Genomic DNA, 26,932 nt, shown 5'->3' with positions numbered 1-26,932 from the left:
CACCAAGATATATGTAGCATGGGGCTTAAGAAAGGGGTTTCCAGGGTACTTCTGCATCAAAAAAGCACTCAGTTCTCAGATGCCTAAATGCCCAATCAGAAGTCAAACTACCAACACAGAACTTCCTATGACCACCTCTTGCCCGAATCAAAGTTGGAACTGGGAGACCAATTAGGTGTAACTCCAGGGCAGAGGGGCTCACGTGGCAGGGTGTCAGGGCTGACCTCTCTGACCGGGGGGTTACCTTCACAACGACATCACTAGCCACCAGACACGGGAAGGGATGGTGTCAGCCCCTGCGCCTGTGGCCCCGCAGCTCCCGGCCGTCCGGGCTCTCCACAGGGTTACTGCAGAAACTGGCCCCTGGCTGGTGCTTGTCTACGAAGCTGCTTGTCACAGCCCCGAAATAACCAATCTTCCCCTCTTAGCAGGCCTGGGCGGCTACCATCTGCTCTCTGCCTTAGGCACTCAGGCCTCAGCAGCAAGAGGATGTTCTCCATTTGGGTGCTCCTCTGGCTGTCCGAAGAGGTCGGCAGAAGTGAGCTAGGGTGGCACCCTTCTCTAGCCAGCCAGAGAGGGACACAAAACACCTGCTGGCAACCTGGGCTCCCTCCCCCACCTCCTCTTTCTAGCAAAATAGCAGTGACTCCTTCACTAACCTTCCACCCATGGTCTCACCGAGGCCAGGGACATGGGCCCATCCTATGAGAAGTGAAGGCAGTAAGTCCAGATTCGGAGCCAAAGAACATGGCTAAGGGAAGGGATATTGTGCTGCAAGGGATTCCAAGAATAAACTCTCCAAACCACCCACCTAGCTCTTCTGGAGAGCAGGGGAATGTAGAAGCACTTTTCATTTCCCCACACACAAGAAAGGGTGGCAGCCTTGGCAGACACACACCTGGTTGGGTCATCATCTCCCCAAAGGAGCCCTGGTCTCCCTAACACCAGAATGAGTCCACACCTGCCACCAAGGGTCAGTCTGAGACGGTAACGTGCCCCAGCGCTCACACACTCACGCGTCCATTAATCTTCCTCCAGACTGCTGCCGTCACGCCATGCAGAGTGGTGAGGCAGGCTGAGCCCCACTCTGCGCCCCCGAGCCGGTCACTCCAGTCTGCTTGGTGTGCGGTGGGGGAGGAGGAGGGGGAGGAGGAGGAAGGGAGATTAAGAGTCTCTGTTTTCAAGCCCAGCCCCTAAAACTGGGAGGGAAGCAGCTGGGCTTTCGCTGCCGCTGCCGGAGCGCTCCAATCTCTGGGCACTATGGGGCCAGCCAGCTGCATAAGAGAACTCTGGGGAGCGAACACATCCAACACGCTGGGAAGAGGAGGGGAGACCAACCCGGGGAGAAGTGGGCTGGTCTCCTGCCAGGAACTCTGAATGGTACTCCTATCAGAACCAGAACATAACAGGAGGTAGGCAGGTTTATGGTCTCTGGGAAAAGGCAGGAGGGGAAACAGTAAAAGCTGGACTAGCATGGGAACGAAACTTGCTCCCTGGTAGGAGAGCAGACAGCCCAGCTGCCTGCAAGGCCATGTCATCAAGTGAAACGCTGCCCCATTACACCTTTTGGAGGCAGATGGTGTCCATGCCAACCTTAGGCCGGCTTTCACACACTTTGCCGGCTGTGCCCTGAACTCTAGTTTGCAGGACAGTCATCTTCACGACCCTGAAAGTTAAGGCCTACTACACAAGTGCCTGTGCCCGACTGCCAAGGACAGGAGGGAGCGGGGCCTCTTGCGGGCTGGGCTGGAGAGGGCAGAGCCTCCGCCACAGAGAAGGGCCCCTCTCACAGACAGGAAATGCTCCTCCGTGGCGGGAGCAGCGCCCAAGGCTGCCACACAGGGGCGACAGAAACACCTGTCAGGAGTGGCAGGAGAAATGGCCGCCAGGTACTTCCTCTTTCTCATCAGCCACTACCCTCGACTGCCACAGGTTGCCTCTGAAAAGCCTGCAGAACCCCCCACCCCACCCGGTGGCAGCGACGACCCGTGAGTCACTACCCCCCCACCCCAGAAGAGGGAAATGGGGCCTGACCCCTGAGCCTGAAGAAGCCCCACAGTGTCCTGAGCCAGCCCGGCCCCAAAGCAGAAACCAGTCCCACCTGCCAGGACTGAAACCTTGGACGGCCTACCCTCCACCCACACCTGTGTGTAGAAAAACCAGTCCCTTTTCAACTCTACAACAAGCGGGGGGACACCAACGGTCATCGCTGCAGGACACCCAGCACTGGGAACTTCATTATGTGGCTTCCGAGTCACAGCTCCCCTTACACATACACAAATGTATGTACACATGCGTGTGATAAGTGCACATATGTAGGTAAAACTGGTTTTCAGATCCACAGTTTCCGGGTTTTCCCTGCATTGGGCTGGATCCCATTGCCTGCCCTTGTCCCCTCCTGGAGTCTCACTCTGGGCTCCTGCCTCCTGCCTCCTCCTGTCCTCCCAGACCTCCAGCCTTTGTTGCCACCTCCTACTGCCTGGAATACTGCCTCTATCCTCTGCTCCCATTCTCCTTCCTGGTCAGCCTCAGCTCAGACATCACACCCTCCGGGAGGTTTTCCCTGCCTTCACAGGGTCCTGACCCGTCACTGCAGGTGTCCTGAGGACAGCAGCCTTCTGGGCCCAGGACCTGGCTCCTGAGGAACGGCGGCCTCCTTCACAACTCTAGCTGGCTGTCTTGTTCACCACTGTGCAAGACTGCTGCTGCTGCTGCTAAGTCGCCTCAGTCGTGTCTGACTCTGTGCGACCCTATCAACAGCAGCCCACAGGCTCCGCCGTCCCTGGGATTCTCCAGGCAAGAACACTGGAGTGGGTTGCCATTTCCTTCTCCAATGCATGAAAGTGAAAAGTGAAAGTGCAGTCGCTCAGTCGTGCCCGACTCTTCGCAACCCCATGGACTGCAGCCCAGCAGGCTCCTCCGTCCATGGGATTCTCCAGGCACAAGTACTGGAGTGGGATACCATCGCCTTCTCCGGGGCTAGGCTAGGCGAGGCCTAAGGGAAGTTCCCGGGCTGCAGTCAGCCCTGTGTCCTCAATACCCAGCACCTCACATGCTTTCAAGAAACGCTTTTCTAACCCATGAGAGAAAGCCAGGGTCAGGGTCTTCCTGCCTTTTTCAGAGTGACTTTTTACCCAACAGCTCTCAGTACATCTCTGCTCCACGTGACTTCTTCAACCTAGGCCAGGGCTAGAGAGCTGGCGCCCGTGGCTTTCAATCCATTCTCCAGGGCCTTCTGGTGCCTCTACAGACGCAGTCTCTGGCAGGATTTCAGAGTTCGTGGCCAGTGTGTGGAGCTGAGGCTGACTGCCCTTCCACCTGTCCTTTCCCAGCCTCCCCTCTGCTCTGAGGGCTGCGGGGAGCCCCTGCATAGGCCTGCTGGACAAGAGGACGGCTTCTGCAGTGAAGCCATGGAGGTACAGCTCCAAGTCCCCAACAGAGAGCGAGTCTAGATCCAGCACCACCCAAACAGGCTGTATCACTTGAGCCAGTCATTCACCCTCCTGGGACCTGTTGCCCCACTCGCACAAGGAGGGGCTGGCGGTGAGCTCGGAGGGTCTGTCCTCGGTGGATGTGAGGGCTCTCAGTGTCTCTGTGCTCACAAGCCTTCCAGCAGGAAGTGGGCACGGCCTGCACGTTCTGAAGACCACATCCTGACCCTGTCTTACATTGCGTCAACCTGCCTAAAAGTCTGGCTCCGTAACTAACCCTCACCTAACATGTCTTGGACACCAGGCTCACACATTGGAAAACCTCTTCCTCCTAGGGCTGCGAAAATTCAAGTTAAGCTAGGTGATAACTCTGGTCTTAGAAACACTGCAACCCTGAACTCAGTGCGCCCTAGGCCAGAATCCTCTTCCTCTCGAGACTTCACTTACCCATGATTTACCAGCCCCTCACCACTCCCGGCCTCTCTGCGCACCACGAATGAGGCCACAGGGTGCGAGGCACGGTGACCCAGTCCTCCCAGCAGGCCCGAGGGCTCTGCGGCCTCAGCCTCAGCGGCTCCGAGTGGGCGAGCCCCTGGCAGCGCAGGTGGCGCATCCAGTGCCCAGCACCTGCCCCCTCCCCCGCCCCTCTCCGCATGACTCCCTAGCAGCCCAGCTCCGTGGGGGGCTCCTGGGTGGGAAGCTGCCCGCCTGCCCACCATGGTAGCCCATCCACGAGGAGAAACACATTTGGCAAAGCCAGCAAGCAGCAGTTTCACCCTCCCTGCCCAGAGCGGGGGAAGGGGAAGGCGGGTCCAAGCAGACTAGTCCAACAGGTCCTTTCCCCACCACCCCACACAGCTGGCCTCTTCTGCACTGCTTCCAAACCGAGCGCCGCACGCGTCAGCGAGAGCTCTCACACCCTGAGTCACGAAGACCAAGGAACCAAGGAGAAAGGCGAAAATGGCCCTCTCATTCTTGCCCTACCAGCAACAGTCCTGGGAAATGCAGTCCCTGACCTCACAGGTCTTGGCCAATTCAGAAAAGGAACTGGTCTCCCCCAAGACGCTCACAGAAGAATCTGGGTCGGCATCACCACCAAGTGTGAGGTGGTGTGAAGTCAGTTCTTCCGGTGCCATGCTCCTGAGCGGCTCTCCCACTAAAAATAACTCCAGTCTTCTGATACAGACCCCATGACCTCTCCACCCCGGACTAAACTCCCAACAGTGTCCCTGTGCTCACCCATCGCAAAAGCGGGCAAGATGAGGCCAGTTTACAACCAGAGACAACAAAGCAACCAGAGATGCTGGGTGTCTGGGACAAGAACAGAACTCAGCCGAGCCAGGAGGGCTTTTTTTCGGCTCTGCTCCCTACTTCCGGAAGCCACACAGGGCTTCCTCAGCAGTGCACGCCCTCCTGTGGTTTCCTCTCTGGGTTCTTAAAACAATCCAGTGATAGGGGGAAACACCCTCCTTATCCTCTCATCCTGGAAAAGTTGTTCTTTTTCGTCATTATTGAACCTATTAAGACCTGTGACTTACATGGTCAAAAACTGAATAGACAGATGTCTGATTCACAAATCAATATGGACACACTTTCCCAAGGGTGGTGTAAGTGAAGAATAATACCCATGTTGTAACTTTTTTTTTTTATTTCACAAGTAATTCATTGAGACGATCACATGCAAAGCACTCTCTAATAGACTCCAGGGAAGAAAGGGATGAGGAGAAGGATAAAATACAGCCCAGCCTTCAATAAAGCTGCCTATCTAATAGGAGACAGAAGCACAAATCATACTACCTAACACAGGACCGAATCCAGGAACTAGAGTTACAGTCTGCCTATGCCCTCCAATTTACTAGAAGCTTCTTGTTTAATCACCAAGTTGTGTCCAACTCTTTGCAACCATGTGGACTGTAGCCCACCAGGCTCCTCTGTCCATGGGATTTTCCAGGCAAAAATACCGGAGTGGGTGGCCACTTCCTTCTCCAGGGGATCTTCCCTGACCCAGGGATCGAACCTGCCTCTCCCGCATTGCAGGCAGATTCTTTACCACTGAGCCACCAGGAAAAGACCCCTCTGGTAGCAAGAACATAGAGCAATTTAAGCTAGGACTTTGTTTTTTTCAGAGAGATTTAGAGATCCCCAGGTCCCGCTTCTAGCTAGGACCATGAGTTCTGCTAGAATCTATCTAAACCCTGAGATGTCAATGAATGGGGGCGCCTGCCCATGGAGTGGGCTGTGATGAGAGCTGTGAGATGCTGATTAAGAGGAAATCAACTCAGGGAGATGCACTGAACAATCAGTCATTCAGTCTTCCTTGTCTCATTCCCATCTAGAAACCAGAGACAGGCCCAATATACAAGCAAAGATGATACAAGAAAGGCTTAAGCACAAAGTTAAAAAAGTTGTTCGGGGCTAAGGTCATGCGAATCAAGTGAAAAAATGCCCCGGGTATTAGAACAGAATAGGGTGCTCTTGGTGGAAGTGTGGAAGGACTTCCTGAAGCTCTGTATCCAGAGCCCTGAATCTCAGTGCCAGCTGCGACTGTGGAGGCACGTTAACATATTTATCCTTTTCTCTCCCAATTATCGGTTGTCAAGCCCGGTCTCCCTCATCAATTCATTCAATCAGTGTTATAGCTTGCTGTACACTAATATCAGTTTTTTTAAAAAATAAAGTTTTATTAAAGTATAAAGGAGACAGAGAAAGCTTCTGACATAGGCATCAGAAGGGGGCAGGAAGAGTACCCCTAATATCAGTTTTTAAATTGTATTCTTAATCAGCAGGCTACCAGCAGCATCAGAATTCTTCTGGAAGGTTCTAAGAAGGAATGAATACTCACTCCTGAAAATACTTAGAAATTCCCTGAACAGAAGATTCTATATCATCTTAAAAATGAAACAAACAAAAAACAAAGTTAATTCAGTTAATTCAGGGTGGGAATAAAGATTAAGGCCCCAGTCCTCCTCTGTTGGGATAAAAATAATTCTGAAGCTAGTTTTTTTTTTTTTTTTGGTTAAACTGAAGTTGAGGGGAGGGAGGTGGGAAGGGGGTTCAGGATAGGGGGACACAGGTGCACCTGTGGCTGATTCATGTCGATGTTCGGCAAAAATCACCACAATATTTTAAGGTAATTATCCTCCAATTAAAATAAATTGAAGAAAAAAACAAAAACTAAGTTTAGTTGACTTACGATATTTCCGATGTACAGGAAAGTGACAGTTAAATGTGTGTGTATACACAAACATATATGTATTCTTTTTCATATTCTTGTCTATTATAGGTTATTACAAGATACTGAATACAGTTACACTGTTCCCTTTGCTACACATTAGGTCCTTGCTGTTTACATATTTTATATATAGTTCTATCTTAAAAATGATAAAGCTAGTGAGACTTGGTCCACATCACTCAAAAGAAAATCATTTCCCAAAATTAAAAAAAATAAATAAGTAGGTGAAGGAGAATGGGGATTGGCGTGCTGAAAATCTTCCCTAGAGCAGATAGATTAGCCCAGGAGATTCTTTTGGGATGGTTTACTATGCAGAATTTTATAACAGAAAGCATTCCAAATGTGAAACTGGGAGTTCAGCACCTAAACATTTATTAATGAGAAAAATCCTCACGCCACAATTATAACGAAGGTTTAACATCAATGTCTGACATTTTGTCATTAAGGGATCGGTTTTAACTGTAGATTTGGCAGCCTGCCCTATCGGCTGTTTCACAAGCAGCTTCTGAGGTTTCAAGGCAGGGTGTTTGCTTTTAAACACTATCTTAAAAAATATATTTCAGAACACGGTTCAACCACTCCAAGATAGAAGGAGGGAATGAAAACCGAACCAAATAAAGGATTCTGATGCTACCAAACAAAAAGGGAGCACGCCAGAGGGGCAGGAGAGGAAAAGACACTGTTTCCACCAGCAGCAAAATGCCAGCAAAGTCCATTCAGCACTTCTCATGACAAAGCTAAAGAATAAGGATGGCACTGAAGACATGAGGTTGACAACAGGAAATATTCGTCTCTTCAAAATACACTTAACTGACTCAAATCTATTTTATTTAAAAACAAAATCACCAACAGTCCCACACCAAAGCAAAGGACAGTCATCTAATCAATTAGCAGCCACACCTCTCTGCCCAGCATGATGCGGTAATTAAGGGAGAGATTCTTCTCCCTGGGAATACAAGTACAGAAGGGCAGAGCCCCTAAGGACCTAACCCATTATGACAGCCTTTTCATTAGCGAGAGAACACCGCCACGCGCTCTCCAAGGAAGCAGTGGCCTGCATCACAACCGAACACCTGTGTGTGAACAGCAGCCACCTCTGAGGACAGATAAAAATGTGCTGGCGGCAGGAAGAGGAGAGGGGAGAACCACTCAAAAAATCTAACAGGCTGCGCTTCTTATCATAATTCACATGGTCCGTGGCTTTTCCACTGTAACAAGAGGATGGATTCTAAAATAACGTAGAAATGGCATATAACCATTATCTTAGAAAAGTGAAACAAGTTTGAACACAAATACAATCACACAGCTGAACTCTTTTTCTACTAGGGGCAGCAAGAGGGGTACAAGTGGGGAAGTGTGATGCTTGAATCAAAGGCAGCAGTCCAACCCTTTTTCCTTGCCCCACGCTGGGCTCTTAAAAAAATCAGCTCAAAATTTCAGAATTTAGTTAATAAAATCAAAATCTTCAACAGGATAAAAGAAAAGGCACTATCATACCAGGAATGACATGCAAGTAAATCATACCATAAACTTACAAACTCAAGTTAACTGAAATTCCAGAGATTCACTCTCACTGAGAAACAACTCCTAAAATCTAGGAGGATCACAGGCATAGTTTCAGGAGAGAGAAGTGATCAAAAGGCCAAAAGACTGACAAAGGCAAACAGGAAGTAGTGGCATATTACCCAAGCAATGGGATAAAGAGCCACAGCAGGATGGCCAGAGTTCAGCTCCCAGGACTGAACTGGCAAGTCCCCCCCACACACACAGGGTCCTGGCACTACCAGCTACTGTGCTCAATGTCCTTGGCAGTCAAGGCCAAATGCGAGCAGCTCTGGGTCTCTGTGTGTGAAACTGGTACATAATGGCATGTAAAAAGAAAATATTAGTTTCATAAGGATAAAACATAGTTAAGGGCCACAAACAAAAGTTTTTTTTGGCGGCGGGGGGTGGGGTGGGGGGGGGCGGTGGGAGTGAGGTGCTACCCAGCAGGACAGGCAAATCTTCCAAACTGTCCTAGGCTACTTACTTGCTGGTTACCAATTTTAGGTCTTAAGACTCCAGTTTTCCTAGAGGTTCTTGGAATTCCAGGAGATGAACAGGAAAATCGGAAGCCAGGATTAAATAGTAAAGCTAAAAAAAAGTTTCCCATAAGCTGTTAAGACAAGAGAGATAAACCCAGAGAGCTGCATCTCCACACCATGCCACCTTTTCAACAGGCCACACAGGGCAGAAAGAAAACGTGGGGCAGAGAGACCACGTAGGACTCTGAAGCCGGCCTGGGAGGCATGTTCTGGGAGCTAGTCCTAAGGTATCTATCTTCTACTGCCTGGACACAACTGAAGCCAGAGCCAAAGTGCTCTTCGTGGTCAGGAAAGTCTTGTTCTAACATCAACAAACACTCTGGACTACATGAGTCTGTTACCTTAAACAGAGTTACTCAACATTTCTGGGCCTCTGTTTCCTCATCTGCAAAGTGGGGGAAATAATAAGATCTACTATCTCACAAAGATTAAATGAGTTAATGAATGTAAAACAGCTAGTTAAACAAGCGTCTGGGACAAAGTGCTCAATAAATGCTGGCTATTATGATGCGACAGCTAAAGACACTAGCCTCGGAGCAAATGGCACTCCGTGGGAATGGGTGGGGGCACTGTCTACTCTTCAAGTAATCAGTCTATTGCCTTCAAGAGTTTCCCAACCACTTGGAACAGAATAATGTATTTAGAGGGCCATCCAGGAGGCACCGTTACTGAGTCACTGCCTTAGCTAACAGAGTGAACAAATCTCCTTTGAAAGCAAAAGTCTGTCTTCTGTGCAGACCAGGGGCCGAAGAGAGAGAAAAAAGCACATCAAGTTCACTTTTGGAACTGAAGTGAAAGCCACATGTGTATCTGAAAAGAAATATGCTTTGTGTAAAAAGCAGAGGATTATGGGACTTGCTGAGTGATGGGAAATAGAGCTATAATTCCCCAAGTCTATATGTAGACACAAACTGATATAAGGTAATCACTTGATTAAACTTTTTTAATGATTCTGGTGAGAAGTGATCCTGAGCAAGTGAGCATAAGCAGATTTGCTTAAAGCTGATTCAAGTGACTACTAGAGGCCCAAAGCTCTACTATTAGTGGTACTAAGAGAAGCTTTTAAAAGTGAGAGGTGCTTCGTTATGTGAGAGAATGACTACAAACAAAACAAGGTGGAAAACAATAAAGTAGTTTAGAAATATATTTACTGCAACTGTATCTCTTAAAGATTCATGAAGCAAAGATAAAAGTCCACACGCTGTTACATACACACAAATCCGCTTAACCTCTTCCCAGAGAACAAAGTACACTTACATAAAACTGGGATTCGGCAGGCAAGTTCCACTAAGAAACGGGCTAACAAAGAGTTAAATCCCAGGAGAAACAGGAACCAAGTGTGTGGGCTCAGCAGTCACTCTGGGAACAGACTGCTGGGTGTTCTGGCTCCAGGCACTCACTAAGGCCAACCAGACTTCAGCTCTTACGGGTACCAGGGTTTTTCAAGGATAGAGGCTATGCAAGTTTTGCAGTTTTCAAATTTGGAATTGACCAATAGCCAATACATAAGCTTAAAAAAACACGAACTACTGTCATAATGAAATCCGAGTAAGCCAAATTACTTTTTTAATGGAAGAAAAAAAAAAAAAGGCCAATGCCCCTATCAGAAGGAGGAAATGAGCCAAACTTGGTTAAAGTCTAGCTTCCTTAGCTAGATACACTGCAACCAACGCAGCAACTGCCTTCCTGCAGTTCAGCCAGGACTCTGGGAATTGCCAAACAAAGGCTCATTATGAGGTCACAGTCAGTAACCAGCCAATCAAGGACTGGGATGGCCAACTCCCTGCTTGTCTCCGAAAGCAATTCTCACACCTGGAAAACCCTGCGTGCTCTTATTACTAAGGGCCTCAAACAGCTTGTGCTCATGTTGATTAGAGCTACTGTATTGTAACCTAAACTTAGAAAACGTTAATCTATTAATTCATTTAAAATATTTTACTGAACTCATTACAACTATGTATTAATACCTATCTTCCAACATATCAAGTTAATACATATCATCATAGTAAAATCTAGGTTAACTTTTAAAACTTAATTTTTAAAAAGCTACAACAAGGATGAAACCCTGAAAACATTATGCAAAGTGAATAAGCCAAAAACAAAAAGACAAATACTGTACGACTCTACCTATGTGAAGTGTTCAGAACAAACAAATTCATAAAGAAGAAAAAAGGTTACCAAAGGCCGAGGGAGGGAAAGATGGGGAATTACTGTTTATGGATATAGACTTTCTGTTTGGGATGACCAAAAAGTTCTACAAATAGTGGTGCTGGCTACATTGTTAATGGATTTCATGCCACTGGATTATATACTTAAAAATTAATGTACATTTTGTGTTACCCATATTTGACTACAATGAAAAAACAAAGCACAAGGCCATGAGAAAATTTCAGACTACCATAAATGAGGAACATTGTATAAAATAACTAACCAGCATTCTTCAAAACTGTCAATGTCATGAAAGACATGAAAAGACTGAGGAGACTATGGAGACATGACAACTAAATGCAATATGGGTTCCTGGGCTGGATCCTAGACAGAAAAAGTACACCAGTAGGAAAACTGATGAAAGCAGAAGTTGTCTGGTTAACAGTATGATACCAAGACTAATTATCAGTTTTGATACGTGTTCTATGGTTACATAAGATGTTAACATAAGGGGAAGCTGGGTGAAGAACATATAAAAACTTTTTGGATTATTTCTGTTAACTATTCAAAGTTCAAAATTTAAAAGAAATCAAATTTAACTGTTTAAAAACCCTCATAAGGTCAAAGTTATGTATTCAAAGGAGGAGACGAGCCAACTTTGGTCAAAGTCCCTCTGTTCACAGAGAACCAGCTTTCTCAGAACGACAGCAAACCAAGGCAGCAAGTGCCTTCGTGAGCCCAGTCAGGACTAAAAAGGTTCTGGGAATTGCAAAAAAAAATTTTTTAAATTTTTACGAAATCACCAAGAAATCAACCCAACAAAGCCAGGAAGAATTAACTTGTTTTGTCTACAACTGTGGTTCTTACACTTCTTGGTTTCAGAAAGTCTTTGCAGTATTAAAAACAACCTGAATCTCCCAAAAGATTCTATTTATATGAATCATACCTATCAATATCTCCATTCATTTAAAAGAACATTAATAAACCCATTACATGTAAACATTACTTAATTTTAATGAAAAAAAAATGTATTTTCCAAACCACAACTTCACACAGACCAAAGGAAATCCACTTGATGAACTGATTTTATAATGCAATCAAAACACAATGCCAGACCCCCCCACCCAAAAAACCTAACAAACTAAACAATAGAAAAAGAAAAAATGAGAAAGATTACAAATAAAAGGAAAATGAGAAAAAGAAAAAAATCAGGGAATAAAGAGAAAAAAAAGGGGGAAATAAACAAACCACAGATAAAACAACAATCAAAGAATCTGACAGGGCCAATGCTGCATGTATCAGAAGGAAATAAGCGCACTGGGGTCAAAGTCCCTGAGGCCCAGGCAGGCGCGATTACAGGCGCTGGGAACTGCAAACAAGGGCTCCCTGTGAAGTCATCGCAGATAATCAGCCCAAGACGAGGACAGTCAACTCAGGTTTTGTCTACAACAAAGGTTTTTCTCACTTTTTGGTCTCAAGAACTCTTCACATTCTTAAAAAATTTATGGAGGACTGCAGAGATCTTTTGTTTATGTGGGTCATAGCTATCAACAGTTACCTTATTAAAAACTGAAACTGATTTTTTAAAGTATTTTTATTCATTTAAAATAACAACAAAAATAAATAATAAAATAACAAACCCCATTATCTGTTTACACAAATAACCCATTTTTTAAATGCAGAAACTATTTCTAAAACAAAATGAAATTCATAACAAGAGTTGCACAGTTTTATATTCTAAGACATCTCTTTAACATCAAGCTTAATGAAAGAGATATTTCTTGTATCTGCTTCTGCATTTAGTGTTTCCATAGGTTGGCTGAAAGATGCAAAAATCTCATTTCACACAGATGTGTAGTTGGAAAATGAAGTTTAATAATAGCCTTTCAAATATTGAGGATTTTCTTCTTTGATACTAGACCAAAACTCCACAAGTGGTTGTTTTTAAAGGGTAGTTGCAATGTGCAATATGCGATTTTATCAAATGAATCTTTTGTGTACCTTTACATTAAAATCCATTGGTCACCTTGCACTTTGAGTTGCTCTTTTACCTACCAATAACCGAGGAAATGACAAGGAGATCCAACCAGTCCATCCTAAAGGAAATCAGTCCTGAGTATTCATTTGAAGGACTGATGCTGAAGTTGAAACTCCAATATTTTGGCCACCTGATTCGAAGAGCTGACTCACTGGGAAAGACCCTGACGCTGCAAAAGACGGAAGGCAGGAGGAGAAGGAGACGACAGAGGATGAGATGGACAGGGAGGCCTGGTGTGCTGCAGTCCATGGGGACGCAAAGAGTCGGACATGACGGAACGAACAACTGAACTGAACTGAACCAAGGAAATATTCCTTCACTGACTATGCAGAATTTCCAAATATTAGGAGTTCACACAATATCAAAAAATCATACTCCATTAATCTCACCACCAATCTCATTAAAAAAAGTGTGACAAATGCAAGTTTTCCAAAATTCTAATTTTTGCTTGAAAACTTGAATTTTACCACTGGCAGTGATGACAGGCTCACTCTGCTCAATTTCAAGAAGATGTCCACTAAACACTGAAGTATGAATAACTATAGTTTGTCCATCAATTGTCATTTCAAGTAAAAATGATCCTCTCAGCTGGGTCGGCTCCCACACAAGAGCATTTTCTCCAGACAGTTGGACTATGGTAAAGAGCAGCAATGCAGGAAAAAAAAAAAAAAAAAAGAGCAGCAATGCTCCATGGATACTCTACATTTCATCACTTGGGAATATCAGAGATCTTTACTGGAGGACTGAGATTTAACAAAAAAAACCCACAATTTTCAGTGCTTCATCCAGGACATTCTTAAGTGACAATGAGTTGTTTTTTTTAAACCACAAATGCGTAGAGAAAAGTCCATGACTGACCACCAGCAGAGTTTGGTGCCCCTACCCTGATTCATGCCAGCAGCAGTTTTCTCTGCCGCGATGCTTTTGTACCAACAATGCAACTGGAAACAAAGTTGCTCCAGGAAAAACCATGAGAGCCGAAAAAGTCATTCAACCCTTTGCATATTTACAACAACTTGTGTTTTGTTGCTGAGCATTCCCAGAAGAGAAAATATTTTTTGACACATAGATGGTGGTGATACAAGTTGAGCCATGCCTATATACCTGCTCATTTCTAAGGTGAAAGTAAAATTCTATAAATAAGATATTAACTCAGTCTTCAGGTTTGCAGCTGAATCTTTAATTCAACAACACAGTCACATGAAATGGCACTGCCCTGAACTCTGCTGACGTTTCATCCAGTGTGCATTCAGGAATGCCAGCTGTTCAAAACTTTTTATTAGTCTCTCAGCTACTGGGTGGGCTTCTCCGGAAGAAGCAATAACTCATCCTATAAGAGGCCTCAGTGAGGCTGATTCATGTCAATGTATGACAAAAACCACTACAACATTTTAAAGTAATTAGCCTCCAACTAATAAAAATAAATGGGAAAAAAAAAAAAAGAGGCCTCAGTGACTTTGGCATTTCTAGCTGGACACGCGGGAACAAGTTTTGGCTTTTAAAGAGACTGTGGTATGTACACTTAAAACACTTAATTCCTTTCTCTTTAATCTCTGACGACTGCTCTTGAATGATGCTGCAACTTAACCGGCACCCTTGTAGTAGTAGTTGTAGTGTTAAGTCGCTCAGCCATGTCTGACTCTCTGCAACCCCATGGACTGCAGCCTGCCAGGTTTCCCTGTCCATGGAATTCCCCAGGCAAGAATACTGGAGTGGGTTGTCATTTCCTTCTCCAGGGGATGTTCCTAACCCAGGGATCAAACCCTGGTCTCCTGCACTGCAGGCAGATTCCGTACAGTCTGAGCCACCACGGAAGGCCAACCGGCACCCTAATACTGCACGGAAACACTAAAAATAAAGTACACACAGTAAGCTACATTATTAGCATCTATAAAGATGAGAAGATAACTTTCATTATGATTTCATTTCTTTTACATTTTTTTTTTCATTTCTTGTTTACAGTTTTGCCAAGTTTCTTCAGAGTAGATCCCTCCCTTTCACTTGTTGATACGTTTCTAACTGCAGTAAACAGAGCTAGCAGCTGTGTTTGAGAAAGCAAAACTTCCAACCTCCCTTTTTTAAGCCAACAATTTATCCTTAAATGTAAGAAAAATACTATGAATTTTCCTCTATTTTAGAATAAAACAGAATTAAGTGTTATTAAAGTAAGTTATAAATATAACTTTAAGAATTATTAGTTTTCCCCAAAATTTTTACAAGTAAGTGCTGGAAGTTGTACTTACTTCTTGTGTTTCTTCAAAGGTGCCAGGAAAATGTTGGGATTTTAAAATAACTATTTATTGGACAATATTGAGGTTTACAGAAATTACAACAGATATACTGAAGAAAGCTAGTAAGAGCACAGAAGTGATGAGAACAAATCAAGTTCATCACCAAAAACTTCCGTATTTATACCTTAAAGTACTACCTTAAAAATTCTAGGAAAAACAAAAATAAAGAAGCACATTGGGGGAAAAAAAAAAAGCAGCACATACTCTATTAGCCAAGAGTGATAACGTCAATAAACATCACTTAGCCTCTGGAAAACACTGTATACTGGTGAGAGAATGAGAGCTGAAACAAGCAAATATAGCATCAAGGTTACAAGGAAAATTATTTGCAGTTTGTATAGCACCAAACAGTCTTAGGGACCACAAGGGTCCCCAGACTACACTTTGAGAACACAGTGCTACCAAAAGTAGCAGGTGCCTCCTCAGATCTCTCCCAAGACATGGCCTAGAGTTTTGGCATTCCTGATTGCCCAGAACTAGCTTAGACCTGTCACTAGGGAAACTGGGATGCCAAGTCGGGCTTCACTGAGCAAAGTGGCTCCAGAGACAAAAAAAGAAAATGTTTTCCAAAGCAGGGAGCTCTTAACTTTACACAAATCAGAGGAATAGGAGAAAGGAAGGACTGGGTGGTTCTGGGATTCTACACATGAAGGAGATCTCAGACCATCAAAATTCCCCTTCTGAGCCAGGCCACAAAAGAGGCATAGAAACAGGTAAGGCAGTGGGACATGGAGATGAAAACCCGAGAAGGACAGTGATAAGGAAGGAACAGAGTTCAAAGAAACCAAACAGAAAAAAAAAAGGAAGTGAGACCAAGTCAGCAGAGGGGTCAAAAGGAAGAGGAAAATGCAGTGAAAGAAATATTCTGAGATGAGCCCTGCAGCGGCGACACTGTTACCTTTCTTCCCCTCCACAGTCGCAACATGAAAGACCTAAGCAACTTGCTGCTCTGATAAAGCATTTAGGCTCTAGAAGCTCAAGCGAGGAACATCAACAGGAGCCAACTGAGACCAAAACCTCGGCTCAAGATTCAAAGTCCACAGATGCACAGGAATGGCTGAGGAATGGCTGTCACCCTCCCAGAGCTCCCAAAGGGGAGGCTTTCTTCTCACTTCAGAAAAGCCAACGAAGGTAACAAGAACCTGCCCTTGCAGGCCCCTCGGCTAGTGGGAAAGGAACCTGAAATCACCAGCTTCGAGGCTCCCATGTGGTCTTTAAGAGAAACAGCAAGCTTTCTCCTCCTGCCAAAGGGTAGACATTGCTCGTGAAGAAAGGAACCTGAGGAAAGAAATCCAATCCTGGCACTAGGTGGGGCCTCCTCTAACACCCAGATCCCAGCAGCTCAGAGAAGCCGGGGCTCCAGGGACGAGACCTGGCCTTCCAGCCAATGAAGAGACTGCACGCCCACCACCACCACCACTCACAACACAAAAGTATGGGCTGGCAGAGGGCCGCGTGTTTCTTTTTCCTTTAATCAATAAAGCTGCCTGATACTGGTATCTTGTCAATACATGAACTTTAAAAAAAGTGCTTTCAAAAGTATATAAACCTCTCCAGTCAGTCAGTTCAATCGCTCCAACTTTTTGCGACCCCCATGGACCGCAGCATGTCAGGCTTCCCCGTCCATCACCAACTCCTGGAGCTTGCTCAAACTCAGGTCCATCGAGTCGGTGGTGCCATTCAACCATCTCAACCTCTCTCGTCCCCTTCTTCTCCTAAATCTCTCCAACTGCATCCTATTTTCTTTCAGATTGCTGACTTGTAAAATTAAAAATAAATAAAAAAAATTTTTAATAAAATAAAATAAAAATTTTAAATTCAGAAATCCTAGGAAAAGCACCTACGGAACCCCAGTCAACACAAAGATAATCCAAACTATTTCGCTTCTAGCGACCTGGAGTAGCATGGCGCTCAGAGAAAATTCACTAAATTGGTCAACTGAAACAATGACGCTGATAATTGTTACATCCTGTCAGGCCCTATTCTAAGTGCTTTATATTCATTAACTCTTTTAATGCCCACAACACCTATACCTCTAAGACAGAACTATTATAACTCCCTTTTCTTTACAGAAGAACAAACAGCCCCATAGGGACAGAGTAAACCCAAGTCACAGCGGGGCCTATCCGAAGATTCCAGCTCAGGAACTCTAGCAGTGGCGCCCACTCTGACCACAGCAACACCATTTATTGGAAATCCAAAGGCGCTGGGATCCCCTTTCAACTCTGCCATGAAGTCAAATCAGAATGCTACACTAGACCAAAAGGGCCCAATGGGCCCCACTTCCTGTGACTGGAGAACTAGTACCTCAAACTTTTGTGGGCAAAGCAAAGCAACAAGCCACAGATGCTGCCGATGCTACGTGCAAAGACAGTCAAAACGTGACCATCTGTGGAGACGAGGTAGGGACGTGAGAGGGTGAGCGAAAGCCAGCAGACCCTTCGGTCTAAAGAAGGTGAGGAAAAAGGGGGCGCCCTGCATATGGGATCATCAGCACCCACAACAAAACGCCTCAGTCACATGGTGCTCAGGAGAGACGACGCGGAGACCACTGCAGCAGCAGCAAGGACAGAAGCGAGAGCACTGCCTGCAGGTAGCTCCACTCATTAATCACCGGGCTGTGGGCTTGGGAGCTTTCTGCTTAGTGGGAGCCTGAGAAAACAATCCTGCTACATCAGCAGCAGTAGCAGTCCAGTCGCAGGGGCCTCAGAATCCTGCTATGTCTCCTCCCTGAGACGGATTCCCTACTGTGTTCAGGAAACGCCAGCACACGGTGACTGAAGTCTCCCACACTTCCTACAGGTACCTCCATTAAGGACAACCAAACTGTTCCCCATGGCTGAAGTACCTGTTGAACTGCCAAAGACCAAAACCTATTCTCTCTCCTTTTTTCTTCTCCAGTGGGCTTGGACAGACAGTTCCTATGCACCAATTCCAAAGGTCTGGGGTCTGGTTGGATTTAGCAGCCAGGTCACAATAGTCAGGAGGCAGAAGTCCAGATTCCCATCTAGATCCACAAACCAGGAGCCAAGCACAGACCTCCTGGCCAGGTGGAGGGTCTTCTGCCAAGCTGTGAACTGCAAAGAAAAGAAGCTGTACCTTTGAGATGCTGGTGAAAGGTGTGTAAGACAAAGCAGCATGAGGTGTGGAGAAAGCCCACTCACTGCAGAGGCCCAGCTCAGAGACCAGGGGAGGGAAGGGGGTTGTTCACAGACATCAGCAAAACTCATGCCTCAATGAGCAGAGCCCAGAGGAGGCAGATCTTTAAATCGCCAGCTTCGCAAACAGCACAGAGGAAAATAGGCCGAGGTGGCTCAAAACCAGCTTGACTGGTTCTACAGAGAAGTCCCAGGTCTGCTCCGCCTTCCTTATATTAAAAAGAAAAACATGGCTTGGAGCCAGTCGTGGAACCCACCCCTCCCCTCCCCCACCCCCCACTGTCCCCAGGATCCGCGAGCCAAGGGTCCACCTCACCTTCCCGCCTACCTACTTGTGGCTCTTACGACTCTGTAAGCCTAAAATCACTAGTTTGCTGCACAAGATGAAATATACTGATACATGTTTTGCCCTTTTCTGGGCTTCCCAGGTTGCGCTAGAGGTAAAGAACTTGCCTGCCAATGCAGGAGATTCAGGTTCGATCCCTGGACTGGGAAGATCCCCTAGAGGACACGACAATCCGCTCCAGTATTCTTAACCGGGAAGTCCCATGGACAGAGGCGCCCAGCGGGCTACAGTTCACAGGGTCGCAAAGAGTAGCACACGACTAAAGCGACTTAGGGAGCACTCACCCTTTCCTATGAGAAAGAATCAATGGAAGCAAGGGGGAATGAGCGAAGAACTCCCCACAGGGACCAAGGAAACTTCAAACCCTCTAGACGTTCAGATGAAGGGATCCAAGCCTATTTACACAGCCCAAGGGAGAGGCAGGTCTAGTGGGCAAGAGAAAGACCTGGGATCCCTCCTCTTCCGACTGATAATTGGAAATCGAGGGCTCAGATTTCCTCCTGGTGTTTTTTTCAGAACCAAAGGTACCATCTTAAAGTCTAAAAAAACAGCAAGGAAACTCCATAGCCCGCACTGAGAGGGCCGTGGTGGGGGAGTGACGAGAACTTTCAGAGTTAACATGGGGACAGAGGCCTCCTCCCAGGCCACAAGTGGGAAATGGGTGGCTTCCTCCCCCACGGGATTTGTAAAGGCTTACTCTTCCCATTGCTGAGACTGAAGGCGAACCTGCATAGATAACACTCCAGTGACTCATGCCTGTTTGAGGGAGGAAGGGAGAAAGCCCGGAGAATCCAAGCTTCAAGTGCAAAATGTACAAATGCTGGAATCTACCATGGAGAAAAGGAAACCCAGCCACCTATCTGGTTTGTCATTTTGCTGAACTTCCCCTGAAGGAGGAAGGGCCAAGTTTAAACTCCGCCCACCCTTTCCACATCCCTCTCAATTTTGGCTTTGACAGGAAAGTGGCAAATAACGGCAGCATCACCATGACGAAGAGAGAACCAAAGGCTTTCCAGAATTCCTCTCAAAGAAGGGGCCTAGTGGTCAGTCTACAGCTGAACCAAGTGGAGCGAGCTGGGGTCGGACCTGGCTGGCTGCAGGAAAGCCTCGTCAGGCAGCCTCAGAGAATGAAGGATGACCACCCTCCTCGCCCTTTCCATCTGCTGAGGTTACCTCATCCCAATCCATTAATGGGCTTCAAAGTGCTGCTGGGGGGGTCCACTTAGCGGAGACGCTATCAGGGGGCCAAGGGTGGCGCCCAGCCCCCACCTCGCTTGTCGATAATGGGCCACAAAGTCTGAGGCTTAGCTGCACTTTAGGCATAAAATATTCATATAAGTCGACATAATACATATGTAGGAGAGTCATGGAAGCTCCTGGGAGAAGAGAAATGCCAGCCAGGTGGCTAAGTGCTCAGTGGGAAAGAGTTCATGAAGGCACGGCTTAGTCCTCCTGGTCAAGTGCCCATTGAGAATTAGGTTGTTCTGTCCAAAGGGGAAGCAGTATAGTCTGAGAAGTTTTTGACTCCCAAGACCTCTAACCATGCAGACCTCTCAGAAAACAAATTCTCAGTCTCTCCCTACCTCACAAGCACCAACTCTGTTTAAGACATTTATGCTGGGGGAAAAAAAAAATCAGGCCCAATCTTCAGTCACCATGTAATGTGAAGCAGGCCAAATCTCAATGACTGCCTTGTATCCATCTTCTGAGCTGTTTCCCAAAGTTCACAGACTGGAGAGGAATTATTACAATTTACTAGGTAGTTACCTTTACCAGGCTCAAAGGCTGTAGTATGGCAACTCCATGAACTCCAGAGTCTACTAGTGTCCTTGCTCTAACCATGCCTGTTCCCTCACTTCAGGGGTAAAGCAGAAAGTAAAGACTATATGACCTGAAATTCACCCACACCTCTAACCAGAAGGCAGCACCACCAAGGGCCCCTGCCAGAGTCAAAGGGCAGAGGTCAGAGCCCGCACCCAGACACGGGTCTTGCCTCACAGCTTGCAGGACAGGGAGTGAAACGAGGGAGAACCAAGCTCTCCCCAAGACAACACTAAAACCAGATTACCCAGTGAAACATTCAGCCAGAATCAACCCTGGGAGCCATGAGCCAGCTATGTGTGTTTGGAGTGGCTCAGTGATTCTTTATAGGATCCTGAAAGTTAGATTTGCTCTCTCACCCAGACTTCCAAACTCCTCTTCCCAGAATCATCTGAGAGAATAAACAATGCCCTCCCTGAAAGTACGACAGAAGCCCCCACCCTCACCCACTGCAGAGGGGCAGGGGCAGAGGCAGGGCTGGCAGTGAAAGCCTCCTTCTTTCTCAGAGGAACCCTCCTTTGTGGTTCCTGAGGCCCAGAGGTGGGGCAGGCCTGGAGCCATGAAGGCCTCCACCAGGTATTACAGAGAGCGCTCGCCAGCGGCAGGTGGACACTGCACGCTGGACCCCTCTGCACTTGCCTGTTTCTGCTGCTGCTGGCTGGAAGACAAACAGTCATCCTGCTGATTGCTTCTACCGCTGCCAAGCCTCCAGGCCAACAGAGCCATTTGGAAAAGTGAACAGAAAGCTCAGCTCACAGATTAAGAATGCCCCAAACGACCAGTCCCAGGTTATAACCCTCCTTCTGCAAAAAGAAGTCTATGACTGTGAAAAAGCATATCTGCAATCCGGTGCCACAAAAATCACAATAACGGCAGGGCTTAACTTTCTTTTATCTCTTCCTTTCACTGTTAGAAGCAGAGTCGACAGCAAACAGGCAATGTCTCTGCATCACTAGGTTTATTTTTACACTTCAACATTTTCTCTCTCTGTGTCTATGTGTGTTTAATTCAGATGTGATCAAAGAGCTCCTAGAAACAGGTTCTCATCAGCCACATGTTTTAAAGAAAGGGGGAAAGAGCGAGAAGAGACTGGAGTTTGAAGACAACCAGTAGAGTCTGTTTACCTGTTTTTCAGTGAAACCAATTTAAATAATTTAAATTTAAGTAAGGTAACAGAGGACCTTTGGGGGAAAGAAACCAACCCAACCACATCGCTTGCCTTTTATCTCGCAACATTAAGGCTTCTACCACAACTACTTTAGTTAGACTCACAACACGACCAAGAAGAGCTCTCTGGTCTCACCTGGTAGCATGATCTAGTCCAAAAGAGGCCAGAGCTTCAGGCCTCTCTGGCCTGATGACCCGAAGAGTTGTTACTTATTTTTTTTCTTGTTTTACAAAATACCACATCTGCTTGTAAGGTTTTTCAGAACCTATGCTTTTCCAGGATAAGACTTGATAGCAAGTCCACAGCGGGGCTACCCTAAGGGCAGCAGCAGAAGCGATGCAGTGGCTCGGGGGCCCTAAACCCAGAGTGGGGACAGGATGAGTAATTCACAGCTTGGAACAAGATGACAATGCACGCAGCCAGTTCTCTGGACAAAGTTATCAGGAAGCGGCTTACATTCCCAAAAGGTGCACAGAGCTTGGCTATCATGAAATCGGTGGGAGGCGAGCACCAGGTTCCTACAGCATGCTCAAGGTGTGTGAGAGGCTTGAGGGGAAGAGAGGACATCAATGCACACATCACAAGGAAAAGACCATGGCAAGAATACATGTACACTGAGTAAAGAGCACAGAGAAACCACACTGAGGCCCTCAGCTACTCTGCTCTGCTGAACACAACGCCCCCACGGCCTTGCTGAGGGAGCAGGCACTCCACCGCCACGCCCCAGATGCCTGAGGGTGCTGTCAGTCACTTAGCCGCCTCCTACCAGCTCAGAATCAACAGTCTGGGAAAGTCCTCTGGTTAAGCAGGGTTCACCTGCTAAATAAAGGTTCTGATGGGAAAAGCAATGGAACAGGAGAGAAGGCCTTGAGAAAGTGGTTCCCAGGAAGGAAAGAAACAGCTGGCATTTGAGGGCAGAGATGGAGACCAAGCTCCTGTTTCTAAAGACCTCAGTCCCATGCCAAACCCATTGCTAAAATGGAACCCAACCATCTCTCCCTCTCAACCCGTTCCACCCCCTAGAAGCAGTCAGTCAATTCACAGGTTATGAAAGGGTCAACCACTGCAGAAAAAACTTATCCAGAACTCCTCTTGAGTTCCTGACTGTGCAGATGACAGAGACTGAGGGGCTAACAAAAGAGAAAAACATTGGGAAAATAAAAAGAGGGAAGATTTTTTTTTAAGATGTTAAATGTTAAGATGCAAGAGCCGTTAATATGCAAGAGAATATAACAATGGTTCTATTGCACTAGCCAGAAAGAAGGGAACAAGAGGAAAACATAATGAATGTAACAAGAGAAAAGAATGCAAAAAAGCACTGCAAGCCCCATGGGTGAAGAGCTCTTTTTTCAAGTTGAGTTTTTTTTTTTTTTGCCTAGTAAAGTTCTCCACCAGATGACAAGAAGGGGACTCTCTATAGAGCAGGCAGCAAGGGACACCAGAGACAGTGAAAGAAAGGGGAGGGGTGGAAAGTGGACGCCTCTCGGCCGAGAGGTGAGACGACACAGAAAAGGCTAAGGCTTGGCTGACAAATGACAGCAGTGATTGCCAGGATGAGGGGACAGGGAGCAGCAGCTCAAGAAACTAGCATGCAAAATTCCTGCTCTGGGGAGTCACAAAGGCTAGCCAATCACAAGGGGATGGACGGGGGCATACGTGGGGGAAATAAACATGATGTGAAGAAGGCTGGAGAAGAATATGGAGATGAAAGGCAATCCTGATGAAGAGGACTGGTACTAAGTAAGATGGGGTGAGGGCAGAGAAACGGGAAGGCAACAAGCAAAGGGGAAGATACTAAGTGACAGATTCCTGAGTGAAGAAACAGGAAAGCATCACGGCTTGGCTTGTGTTGCGGTGTAAGAAGACAGAAAGGGAAGGACCAGGATGAAGCAAGGCCTGGGAAAGGACCGCGCAACAGGTGGTGTTCATGGAGCAGGGCTGAAATAGTGAGTCTTTCCCTCCGCAGGAAGAGCCTGGGGAGGCTGTGTAAGGCACTCGCAGTGAGAAACAGGAGGCCAAACCAAAACTTAGAAAAACAAGCCCCAGAGGAAGAGAACGTGAGGGATTTCAGGACTCTGAAGGGAGTGAAGACTGGAACCCCAAAGACAACCTGTGGGAAAACTCTGCGCATGACAGCTGCACGGGGAAACACGGAAGCAACAAATGCCAGCGCGAGGCACCAGGGAGCTCCTGGAGAAGAGAAGGGAAAGTGATGAGCAAAGAGTAGGCGAGCGATTTGGAAAGGTGATGAGGGTGGAGCTGGTGGGTTGCAAGCAAGAGGGCGAGCACAATGTGGAACAGGAGGAGGCAGGGTAAAAAGCCGGGGAACTGACAGGGGACAAGGATGGAGGTCACAGTCCGGGGCAAGGACCCTGAGGGTGATAACTGGGACTGGGAGAACCGGTGCGGGCGGAGGGGAAGCCAGGCTGGAGGGATGGAGGAAGAGGTGGACAACGATCTGGGGCAAATGGCAGGGTGCTAGTCGAGGAGCAGGAAGGTGGCTGCTTTCAGCGTGGGTGGAGAAAGACCAAAAAGGCCCCTGAGAGAGAAAGGGAAGAGAAGAGGAAGCTGGGGAGGTAACACGGAAGAGCGCAGGAGGGCGGTAAAGGGAGAAGGGCCGGGGGGAGGGGGGGTGGTCGACAGAAAGACAAGTGTGCAGCTTGGAGTCCGGACGAGGTGGGTCCCCAGACAGGACTCGGAAGGGAGGTGTACGGGGCCAGGAGCCAGATGACAGGGCAGCCGAGGCTTACGGGATGGCAGCCGGGGCACGAGGGGAGCTGAGGAGGGAGGAGGCTCTGCAAGGTGCAGGGGCCCAGCCAAAGAATGTGGGGAGCCCTCAGGGCTCCTTACCTGCTCGGTGTCCCTCTCGTTCAGCGTGGGAAGGGGGGTCCGAGCGCTGGACATGGCGCCGGTATCTCAAGGGAGGGAAACCGAGAAGCGTGGAGGAAGGGAGGGAAGGGAAGGCGCGGAGCCCGGCCGGGCGGGGCTTCTCACAGCAGGAGCACCCGCCGCATGGGCCCCGGCCGGGGGTGCGGGGAGGCCGGGCTGCCGTTCACGCCAGCCCGGGGATGCGCCGCTCGGGCTAGGCCGCGCCGGCTCCGAGCAGCTCCGGACCGCACCCCCCCGACCCCCGGCTGGGCCGTGCCGCCTTTCGGCCGGGCCGCGCCGCTCCGCCTACTCTCTGCCGCCGCAGCCGGCCGCCTGCCTCGCTCCTCCCCTGCCCTCAGCGGCACTGCTCCGCGCCCGGCACACAGGCAGCCGCCGCCGGACCTGCTGCTCCCAACATGGCCGCCACCACCGCCGGTCCTCGGCTCTTTCCGCCGGCAGCAGCCGGAAACATCCGAAGCGGCTAGAAACGGGAGGGAGGCGCGCCTTCTCCTCCCAGCCACCGACTACTGGTGAATTCCGGAAACACCCGAAGAAGGTAATCCTGGGGACGCGCGCGGCTCCTCGATTCCGAAGACCAAGCTTCGACTCTGTTTACGGAAATGTACGAAGAGACTCCGGGTACTCCAGCCACGCCTACAGGCCTTTCCCCGCCCCCTTCAAGCTGGTTTTCGGCAGTTTCCGGAAACACCCGAAGCAGCTCCGCGCTCTGGGAGCGGGCCACGCCCCCATCCCGCCCCGCCGCGAACGGCGGTCGTCGGCCATTTCCGGCAACACCCGCGATCGGGCGAGCCTCGGGTCATTCTCTCGGATGGTACCCAAAGTCTGACTCTTCGTTTCTTTCCGTCAGTTTTCGGGTATTTGCAAATCTTGAACAGGGAGCGTAGATCACGTGTGCGTGTTACTATTTGACTAAGTAGAAAATAAAACTGTTAAGCCCTGCTATTGACATCCTTTGGTTCTAAAGCAACTTCTTATCTGTGTGTCCGTTCCTCTGTTAGTCAGCTCATTAAATACATCTCCTTTATCATCCAGCGTATCTATCAACATGTGAGTCACCTGTCAGATGCAGCGTTAGTCTATTACCTGTCTACCTCCCGTTCATCACCTGTTGTCGTCCATCTTGGCTTTTATTTGTCTATCCGTGTACCCCACATCTAATCCACAGAGCTCCTCAAGGTCCCTGGCAAACACCAGGTAAACGTCCTTGGCTTCCAGCTGCCAAAGGCTTCAGATATTCCCTCAGCCCTGCATTCTACCTCCAGCTCTTTGCAGCGAAAATGAAATGGGATCTTGAGGAAAAAAATCACATATCTCTGTTTAGCTCCTCAACGTCCCTATCTTGAAAGAATCCATGCCTTTGTTCCAGTGATGACATTCTAAATAATATCTTTGGATTTGTTACCTTTTTTATTCTTTGCTTTCAAAAAAAAAAGTCTTCTAATTGTTCAGAATAGCACGAAACGGCATTGCACTGTGGCAATATTGAGTCATGCCAGTTCCCTTTAAAAATATCCCTTTGAGGTTGGGCAGGAGAGACAGTCTCATCTTAAATCACATTTCACTTATCCCTTCTAAGACAAGGAAACTCATGGGGAAAATAAAAGAGAGAAAATGGTTGAAAATGAGGATTCTTCAGGATGGCACAAAGAATCAACAACTGGAGATGTTCCTTTCCTTCCTGGGCCTGTTTTCCTTTTAATGAATAGAGGTCACTATTCATAAGCTTGAGGTCCCTCTCATCTCTGGAGAGCCCCTTCCCTTAACAGGAAGTCCATGAGGCAACCCAAGTTCACTCTTCACTTCCCCCTAGACTATCACACCAAGGACAGTGAGTAGACTGGCGGATCTGACTTCTCTGGCTGCCCCCACCCATTGTACCCCAGACATTTTGGAAAACCAAACCCCCCAAACCTACCCTAGGTTCAACAGCAGTTTAAAGTAGACAGAAGCCAGAGTCCCCACAAGAGCCAAAGACCAAGATCAAGCAGCAAGTCCGCAGAAGGTACAGGAAAAGAGAGGCCCAAGAGCTTTCAGGGAAAGAGTGCTGATTGGACCTGTGACACTTGACTTCCAACTCCAGCTCCAGCATTTTGAGTGGAACTCTTGGCTAAGTCAACCAGAGAAATAGGCAGCCAGACAGCAATGAGAGGATGGTATGAACGTACTTCCTAAGGCAACAAGTATGACTTACAGTCCTAATAAATGCATGGGACTCCAGAACACCTCTTCATGCTCCACCTCAGCTCCATTCAGACACCCAGCCCTTGAGGTACAAGCTGATGAAGGAACACAGAAGGAGGTGAGAGGGAAAAAGAGGAAAAGGTGA

General features: G+C 47.5%; 1 protein-coding gene across 8 annotated transcripts in view; it reads right to left on the bottom strand.

Annotated features, from left to right (window-relative positions):
- Positions 1-25,223, bottom strand: part of MARK2 (microtubule affinity regulating kinase 2) — a 54,680-nt gene extending 29,457 nt beyond the window's left edge. For 3 of the 8 annotated variants that reach the window (XM_070457535.1, XM_070457538.1, XM_070457539.1), the window contains exon 1: positions 24,568-25,220. In XM_070457535.1, coding sequence (XP_070313636.1) covers positions 24,568-24,621 — 54 coding nt within the window. In that variant the 5' untranslated portion in view covers positions 24,622-25,220. Of the gene's footprint in view, positions 1-24,567 lie in introns of all 8 variants that reach the window. The other 5 variants (XM_020887681.2, XM_070457536.1, XM_070457537.1 and 2 more) reach the window with 4 other exon arrangements.
- Positions 25,224-26,932: the final 1,709 nt, after the last annotated feature.

The sequence above is a fragment of the Odocoileus virginianus genome, chromosome 28 (genome assembly GCF_023699985.2).
Source record: "Odocoileus virginianus isolate 20LAN1187 ecotype Illinois chromosome 28, Ovbor_1.2, whole genome shotgun sequence".
In the NCBI taxonomy this organism is placed as follows: Eukaryota; Metazoa; Chordata; class Mammalia; order Artiodactyla; family Cervidae; genus Odocoileus; species Odocoileus virginianus.
The sequence above is the reverse complement of the archived record's forward strand: the minus strand, read 5'-3'. Positions and strand labels throughout refer to the sequence as shown.